Below are 9,567 nucleotides of genomic sequence, written 5' to 3'. Positions count from 1 at the left end.
GTTAAAGAACGTGTAGGCATAATCAAGGATGAGTCCACTATGTTTGGATCCATGATTTCTTACAATGATCCAAACAAATTTACTACCATTATTATTTGTTACCAATTTAATGAAAGTAATTGTTTTATTATTTTATGTCAACAAAAAATTCTTTTAGAAAATTACATAAAAGAGGGAAAGAATAATTTGTAATTGATACAAAGAAGGATCAAGTCATCTTTAGAAAACCTAACAAGAAAGAAACCTCGCATTATCTCCCTTTGCCCACAAACTTCCTTTTTCAAGAAATGTCAAAAAAAAAAATGATAAATCCAATTTTAACCCCTTAATGCAACTCCAAATTAAGAGTAATATACAACATTTAGTCATTGTGACAATAATACTAGATCTTTTATACTATAGTTTGGAAATAATTGGAGTATCCAAGTAATTTGACATCTAAACACTTTACTTCCATATAAAGATATTCTTTGTATGGAAAATTATATTTTCAAATACTTTTGGCACCCTCATGCAACATTATATATAGTTATGTGGGACATTATTAAACTTTTATGACACGAAGAAAGAAAAAACCATGAACAACTTCTTCAAATATGTTTTTCTTGGTGGGATATTTCTCTTACATTCATTAGAAATTTCATTTGCTTCAATTGTTTCAACCGGGGATTTCAATAAAGATTTCTTTGTTACTTGGTCTCCTAGCCATGTCAACACTTCTACCGATGGTCGATCAAGAAGCTTGAAGCTCGATCAAGAATCAGGTAAAAAAATGCTTCTTTTGTGCATCAAGACCTTCGGCATGTTCCTTAGTGGGATATTTAAAAGATATAAGTATAACTTTAAAAATTATTAGACTTTTAAAGTGAATTATTACAATTATTTCATATTCCAATTCTTTTAACAGATTTCATTTCAATTATTTCTAGGTTCGGCGTTTGCTTCTAATGACATGTTTTTGTTCGGCCAATTTGACATGCAAATCAAGTTGGTACCCGGTCACTCGGCAGGCACAGTCTTGGCATTTTATGTAAGCTAAAATAAAAACTTCATTTTTTTCTAAATCATTTAATTAAAAAAAAATACTTATTTGAAGTTCTTTTTTTTTTTTTTTTTTTTTTTTTTTTTTTTTTTTTTTTTTTGGAAAATGTAGCTTACATCCGATCAACCTAATCGAGATGAAATAGACTTTGAGTTCCTTGGAAATGTACTTGACCAGCCTTACATTCTTCAAACAAATATTTACGCTGATGGTTTTGACAACAGAGAAGAGAGGATTCATTTATGGTTTGACCCCACAAAGGATTTTCATACGTATTCTGTTTTATGGAATCTTCACCAAATCGTGTAAGCATTTTTCATGAGTCATGACAAACTCCTTGAAATTCTTGAAATGTTTCAAATAACTCCCACATTTTTTGGTGAGAAAAAAAAATTAATCATTTGTCCCACTAATATGATTAATACCAAACTAAGTACAACTTTGTCTTGTTGTGTCATATCATATTCTAATAGATTTGTCTTTTTTGAGATGTATTGTCCCATATTTTTGGATGGGACAAAAAAAATTGACATTTTATCCCACTAACACCCATCCAGAACAGATACCAAACACAGGACAAGATTTTGTAATGTCATGCCCGAAAGTCTAATAAATTTGTCTTGTTGGCTTGTTTTATAATGTCATGTCATGTCACATCAGTTTTACTCAAACAAAAATACCAAACACAAACAAAGGACAAGACTATTTTATATTGTCATGTCATGTTCAGTCATGTCGTATCATGATACGGTCTGATATATTTGTTTTGTTATCTTGTTCAGTCACGTCACGTCACATCAGTTTCAGTTTCAGTACAAATATCACACACAGTACAAGACTGTCTTGTCTTATCATGTCGTGTCATGATGCGGTCTAATAGATTTGTCTTTTTGAGCAGCTTTATGGTGGATTTTGTGCCCATAAGGACATATAGAAATCATGCGGACAAGGGGGTAGCGTACCCTAGATGGCAACCAATGAGCATCAAGATGAGCCTATGGGAAGGTAGCAATTGGGCAACAAACGGAGGTAAAGACAAAATTGACTGGTCAAAGGGGCCTTTCATTGCATCATTTGCAAATTACACAATTGATGCGTGTATATGGAAAGGGAATGCAAGGTTTTGTAGAGCAAATAGTGAAACAAATTGGTGGAATAAAGAGGAGTTGAGTTCTTTAACATGGATGCAAAGGAGATTGTTCAAATGGGTTAGAAAATATCACTTAATTTATGATTATTGTCAAGATTATAAGAGATTTGAAAATAATCTCCCAAAAGAATGTTATCTTCCAAAGTATTGATCCTTGTGGTGTTCTTATTGTGATTAAATGTTTATAATAATTATGATTGGTATTCATGGTGTTCAGATTCTCCGCAACAACTACCCAAATTATATCTACGGCTAAATGCAAGAAATAGCAATGTACTTTCTATTTTTCCGGTTTATTATATCTTGACATCTTTGTGCCATGTCATCATAATTCAAATAATTTGAAAGTACAGGAAAAAAGTAAATTACATTTTGATCCCTGAGTATAGCTGATTTTTGTAGTTTTGGTCCTAGAAAGTTTTCTCTTGCAATTTTGGTCCTTGTTTGTTCTTGTAACATATAGTCATTTTACTTGGAACAAGGATCAAAAAGGTTACAAAATCTTCATATAAGGACCAAAATTACAAAAAGAAAACTTTTGTAGGACCAAAACCTGCAATTTCTTGATCCTTGAGGAAAAATAGAAGTAAAATGCTATACATTGCTATTTCTTGCACTTAACCCTGGTATCCAATAGTATTTGATGTATACATATAAAATAGATGAAAGTACATTTTTAGTCCCCAAGTATAGTTGATTTTTGCAATTTTGGTCCAAAAAAGTCTTTCTTGCAATTATGCTCCTTATTTGAAGTTCTTGTAGCATGTTTAGTCCTTGTTCCAAGTAAACTGACTATCTTTGGTCCATGTGTATAACAGTTTTTTGCAATTTTGGTCCCAAAAATAGTCATTTTACATAAAACAGGGACCAAAAACCTAAAATAAGAACCAAAATTGCAAAAAAAAAAAAAAAAAAAAAAACTTTTGGGGATAAAAATTGAAAAAATCAACTATACTCAGGAACAAAAAATGCAACTTACTCAATAAAACAACGGTAATTTGCACGAATGGTCCCTATGGTTTAGGGTAATTTGCGCGCCTGGTCCCTAACTTATTTTTTTAACTCAGAAGGTCCCTATTGTTTGTTTTTGTTACGCACTTGGTCCCTGTCTTACCTAAAAAGACTATTTTGCTCTTGATTTTTTAATTTATTTAAGTAAACACACCCCCAACCCCACTCTCTCACCTTACCTTACCTACCCCACCATTTTTCCCTATTTAAATAATAGTCTTTTTAGGTAAGACAGGGACCAAGCGCGTAACAAAAACAAATAGTAGGGACCTCCCGAGTTAAAAAAATAAGTTAGGGACCAAGCGCGCAAATTACCCCAAACCATAAGGACCATTCGTGTAATTTACTCATAAAACAATAATGATCCAGTCTGCTAATTAGAACTTCCTTTTGATTAACACTTACTCAACAGTTGCAATATATATGGTATAATACAAGATTAATACAAAGTCAAGGGAACCTAATTTATCAAACTAATATAATGTAAAATATATCTTAAATTTAAAGATGATAACATTAAGTGATTAAGTACATACCTTTATGTCATGCTACTCAATTGTGCAATGAATAAATCATTCCAAGTATCTGTAATGCCAGGTAAGCACCAATGCATGCAATCATCATGCTTCTTTCCACCAGCTGATGATGGATGAGCATCTGCTCTAAATTCACTCATTTGTGTAATATCAAGTAACCGAAAAGCAGAGCCTTTAATGGCTTCATGTATGTGTTCATTCACAATTCGTGTTTCCACATTTGTCCCATTATTTCCCACAGAAAAAAACTTTTCAACCTGAATTATGTTTAAAAAATTATTTCAAGAAAATAAATTAAGGGGCAAATCTGTAATTAGCTTACCTCTTGTAGTGATAATGGCTGTGAACGTGGACAAGAACCACCTTGATCCCAATCACCACCTTCAAAATGCCTTGGGGATTGTGTGCGAAAAAATAAAACTGTCCCTTGTTTTGACTTTTCTTCCACGTAGGATACCTATGTGTAAAAAATTAAAAATTAAAATAAAAAATATGTTTCTTTATCAATAATATAAGTATGTTTCTATTCCTTGTAATTTATCTCAATTAAAAATACGTACCATGCGTCTCAATACGACATCAAGCCCAATTTCAGGAGATAAAGGAGGTATAATTGGTTGACCATTTTCATGGAAAAGCATGGGGGATTTTATAGGATCAAACTTGGAAGGGGCCCACCACCTGAGGAATATTCATATTCAATATAATAATATATACATAAATATATGTAAGTACATTGTCTATATTTGTAAAAGAGAGTGAAGTTTACCAATGGCCAGTGTTAAAGATGAGAACATTATGAAAACTTGGAGCATCTGCCCAAGTTCCTTCAGGCACATCAACATCAACTCTGTAACCCTCCTTATACCCAAGAGATTCCAGCTCACCGCCTTTGGTATTAGCCGACCATCTGAAGGGCAAAAAGGTCATTTCACTAGGGAAACAATGACATTGCTAAAAGTTGATTCATAAATGAAACATTTGTCACATACTAAAAACAGCTTACCTACCATAACGTGCCAAAAGATTTGTTCGGTGATATGCGATAGTGAGGTTGTATTTTAAAAAGGTAAAGGCACGATCAGTGCCAGCTGGACGCCACTTTTTTACTTCACTAGTGACATGTCGAAGAGAACAGAAAAGAGAAACAAACATGTTCCTGTTTAGGGAGTCACCAACAAACCCTGCACTGTTTAAAAGTTCATAAGGTCTACAAAATAGCATCTTCAAAAGAGTTTATAATTGTGTACTACAATATTAGTAGTATTGAGAGATTGTATAGTTTTGACTAGTAATGTTGAATCTAGGAAGATGATTACTAGTGGCATTGTGACCTGATTTTACCTATTGAATGTAAGAGCTAGTCAAGAATGCTATCATTGATCAAACGTTCAAGGCAGATTGAATTCATTGGCAAATTGAAAAAACTACAGTTTTTGCACTGAAAGAAGCCCTAGAATGGGAGGAAGAGTCACCATGAAAGCTTAGACATAATTAGAGTTCTGAACATTGACAAAACACAAAGTCCTCACAATAAGCAAATGTAGATTCTTAGTTTGGACCTCTAGGTAAGTTCCAGATACTTGGAAGAACCCAGCTTATCTTAATCTAAAGTGCTTATAAAATTTCTACGAAGTTATAGAATTCCTGCAAGTTCAAAACTAGTTCACCGGTCATCCAGTCCGATGAGATGGAATTTAGAGCCGCGTAAGGTGTTTTTGTTAGTATCAGGGGGCATTGTACTTGTAAACTACGCCGGCGTATACTAAAAATTGCATAATAATAATCTCTGAGCAATACATTAACGCGCAGAGATTCGACTTCTGATATTAATGATAACTATGTCTCTTACCGATACTGATGTTCCTATATGATTCCAGAAACCTAAGTGGATCAAATTGTGGAAGTGCACAGTGATTAGGTTGCCAACGCCACTTAACAATCTCCGCCGCACCGGATCTATTACCAGCGACGCAGTTCCAGCCTTTGTATATCTCCTTACACGTCTCGTCATACCGTGGAGGTCTGACTGTCGGATCGTAAAACCACTTGCCCTCTGAGTAATCGCAGGCTGCTGATGCTGCTCCATTGTCATCGTTGTTTACAGAGACGTATTGCTTGGTCGGTTTGAGCGATTCGATGCGCACTACCGGCGGAGATGAGTAATAGGCGAGGTAGTGAGAGGAGAGGAGAAAAAGAGAGGTGAGGGCGATGATAGAGACGAAGATGTAGAAGTAGGATGTAGAGGAAGATGATAGAGGTTGACTAGGTCGCATGAAATGGTGGTTTGAAGCCATCTGTGGTGGTGACGGCGGTGTTCCCCGCCCTGAATCCGGCCACAGTGATCTGTGTCAAAATGTTCTCCGATAGGCCCGTGGAAATTGATTTGTTATGTCATTCGATAAAATTCGTCGAATATGAACTAAATTGAAAAAAAAAAGTGAATTCATAAATTTTAAAGCTATTTTGATTTTGTTTGCTTTTATTTAAACACAACGCCGAATGTCCGCGCTTTGTGCAAAAACCAATGTTTTAAAAACCGGTTTTTTAGTTGAACCGGTATAGTGGTCGGTTCCCGTTCAACCGGTTTAACCGGTTCGACCGGCTGGTCAACCAGTTTTTATAATTTTCATATTTTTTTCTATTTTTCTATACATATAAAGATATATAAATCATGAATTTGACGTTTACAAGTCAAGCATTAAAAATATACATACAAATACGTTGTAGATCACTCCAAATACTTTTAAAAACTTTATAACATTTATCATATGCTTTTATTTTTAGAAAACTACATAGATTTGAAAAAATTCACCAAAATTTATTATGCAAATGGTTATTTTCTATGTGTTTTTATTTTGTTTAACCGGTTCAACCGGTATATTTTGACCGGTTCAACCAGGTTTTTTCTAAAAACCGGTCGGTTCAATCCGGTTCAGAAATCGATGTAAAACCGGTGATAGTTGAACCGCTCCCTTCCCCGGTTCCCGGTTCGACCGGCCGGTTCAAACCGGTTTTTAAAACATTGGCAAAAACACTTATATAGTTGAAGTCTTTACAAATATATGTTTTTTTTAAACATAACAATAACGTTGTTGTTAAATTTGATATAATAATTCATATACTAAATTGATATAATATATTAATTATTTTTAATTATATGATAATATATACATCTATTATAACTGCATAATTTCAATCGTTTGAATGACTTCTACCCGCAAGTTACACATGAATAAAATTAAATATAATATATGGTTTAATGTTATTTATAGTTGTTATTGTTAATTAATTTTTTAAAATTTATTAATGTTTTAATTTCTATCATTATAATTATTTAAAACATTAAACATTGTTTTTTTATTTTAAAGGTAACAATATAATCATTTATATAAAGTTATTTTTGATTATTGTTATTGTAAGTTATTTTAAGTTACTTATTTGAAAACTTTTAACGATTATAAAAATATCTTTAGGAAATATTTTAGTTAAATTGATATTACAATTTAGTTTTTGCATTTATCACTACAATTATCACTTTTAACTATTTACAAAATATTTTTTGGTTTTTTAAATGAAACTAAAACTTATATTTAAGTTGACACTATAATGTTATATTTAAATTAACAATTTAAGTATTTTGTCCAAACTGTTTGAAAGTTGTAGCTTTAAACTTATAATGGTTTACATACAACAACATTTTAAATCTAATAAATTAAGTATAATATATTAAAAGTTAAAGACATAACTTTATAAGTAGAAGTAAAGATATTATTTTAAAATTACAATTTAGTTTATTTATGATTACACTTTAGGTTTGATATTTATTTAACCTTATTAACCAATTTATAATCATTATTAGAAAGACACTACAATTTATAACTTTTAACTATTTACAAAATATTTTTTGGGTTATTTAGGTTAAACATGTATTTATATTTAAGTTGACTCTGTAATGTTATATTTAAATTAATAATTTAAGTATTTTATACAAATTGTTTCAAAATTATATCTTTAAAATGATAATGGTTCATTCAACAATATATTAAAACTAATAAATTAAGTATAATATGTTAAAAGTTAAAAAACATAACTTTATAAGTAGAAGTAAAGATATTATTTTAATATTGAAATTTAGTTTATATATGATTACACTTTATGTTTGATATTTATTTAACCTTACTAACCAACTTATAATTATTATTAGAAATAAATTGAAAAGTCATGGGAGTTTCAAATAAATGTGATGAAAGGAAAATTACATGGGAGTTTCAAATGAATGTTGTGAAAGGAAAAATATTTCCTTTATAATATAGTATCATTTCTTTCAAAACCCACAAAAGCTTGACTTGTTTACTTTTCCTCTCTTCGACAAAAACTTGATGTGATACATACAATTGTGATACACGTTTATGCATATGCAAATGTTGCATGATTTTATATGTGTTGTTATTCTTTAAAAACTAAATACATGCAATCAACCCCTTTAAATTTGGCATGATTTGTTTAGCTATACTTTGTGACAAAGTATCGAATCACGTGAACCGGTTTGACCCTAGTCCAACCCAAACAATTTCAAAAAAAAAAAAAAATAACTTTTGAGTTGTAAAAATATAAATCAATATTCAAGTCCACTAATGGGGATATGGGGCGTGCGGTCTGGCATAGAGCTTTCGGTAGCTTTATAATTTAATAATAAATAAATAAATAAAACCTTCATTTGGAAGCAAAAGCTTTTATCTTTTATTTTAAACAAAATACTCTAAATTCAAAAATCATTTCAATTAGTTTTTGAGATTTAGTTTTACGAAGCTTTTAGCTTTTTAGTTGTTAACTAATTTTACACGTCTAAAACCTAACAGTTACTTTTGTCAAACATTTCTCCATAATTAAAAGCTACAGTTTCTAGTTGTTGGGTTTTAGTTCAAAAATAGTTTCATAAACTAGAAAAATATGGCAACGGAATAATTATTTAGTGTACAAATTGAAGTAGTATCTCACAATCCTACATTAACTAGTTTTACGTGTAGTTCTGTATTGTTCTCTTGTATTTGAATCCGTTTGTATACTTTGTAGAGTAATAATAATTATACTTAAATAATTATTTAGTGTTGTACTCTTGGAATCCGAAAGTAGTAATGTATATCATAAACTAAGGTTGTCATAGTTTATATGTTTATCAATGTATAAGCTCTGAATTTGTAAAACTGTATCTTGAAACCCCAAACTATACCTATTATAGTTTACATGTATGCTATGTATTTGGTTCACGTATTGATCTGAAAACTATGCAACTTTAGCTGTAAGTTGAAAATGTCCCTTATGCTCAGCATATTACAAAAGGGATAAAATATCTAAATATTTTATAAAAATGTGAAAAACGTATGGTTGTATCAATTGCATCAGTTCTAATCGTGTTGAAATCATTTTTTATAAATTCACAAAATCATTTGTGTTTGGCTTGTATTCCCCTCCTGAAAACGTTAAAACAGTAAAAGCATAGGGGTATTGTAACGCCCGTAGATCCGGGCTAGTCAATTTAGAGACGATAAGCATCAAAAGTGACTTTTTGATAAAAGATTATTTAGAATGAATAATCTTAACTAAGTTGTAGTGGTCGTGACAAGGATTCCGGATATATAAAGAATGCCGAAATCCGAGTTATAACGAAGAAGTTATGACCTGTCGAAGTTTCGTGACAGAACCGGTACGAAACTGCGTGACGTAAATAGTGAATTTACGATAGAGCGATATTTAGCCTTAGTGATCTAAACGAAAGTCGTAGAATACGTTAAACCGAGAGCGTACATAAAAAGAACGTCTAAATC

At 31.4% G+C, this 9,567-nt stretch overlaps 2 protein-coding genes across 3 annotated transcripts; one reads left to right on the top strand and one right to left on the bottom strand.

Moving 5' to 3' along the window:
• The first annotated feature begins 539 nt into the window (after positions 1-539).
• XTH10 (xyloglucan endotransglucosylase/hydrolase 10) lies at positions 540-2,438 on the top strand. Its single transcript, XM_079071390.1, has 4 exons — positions 540-764; positions 930-1,030; positions 1,154-1,347; positions 1,941-2,438. The coding sequence occupies exons 1-4, from the start codon at positions 578-580 to the stop codon at positions 2,341-2,343; spliced, it is 885 nt and encodes a 294-aa protein (XP_078927516.1). The 5' UTR covers positions 540-577; the 3' UTR covers positions 2,344-2,438.
• On the bottom strand, positions 696-6,174 carry TBL13 (TRICHOME BIREFRINGENCE-LIKE 13). Of its 2 annotated transcripts, XM_079071389.1 has the most exons (7): positions 5,592-6,174; positions 4,746-4,923; positions 4,509-4,649; positions 4,300-4,420; positions 4,062-4,196; positions 3,740-3,996; positions 696-808 (listed from the first exon to the last, which is right to left on the bottom strand). In XM_079071389.1, exons 1-6 carry the CDS (start codon positions 6,034-6,036, stop codon positions 3,742-3,744), a joined length of 1,275 nt encoding a protein of 424 aa, XP_078927515.1. In that variant the 5' UTR covers positions 6,037-6,174; the 3' UTR covers positions 696-808; positions 3,740-3,741. The 2 variants fall into 2 exon arrangements, with proteins under 2 accessions (XP_078927515.1, XP_078927514.1); XM_079071388.1 differs by lacking the exon at positions 696-808 and having other exon boundaries at positions 3,592-3,996.
• Positions 6,175-9,567: the final 3,393 nt, after the last annotated feature.

This window comes from Lactuca virosa, chromosome 9 (genome assembly GCF_052849685.1).
Source record: "Lactuca virosa cultivar CGN04683 chromosome 9, Lactuca_virosa_CGN04683_v6, whole genome shotgun sequence".
In the NCBI taxonomy this organism is placed as follows: domain Eukaryota; kingdom Viridiplantae; phylum Streptophyta; class Magnoliopsida; order Asterales; family Asteraceae; genus Lactuca; species Lactuca virosa.
This window is presented reverse-complemented; position numbering and strand designations above follow the sequence as displayed.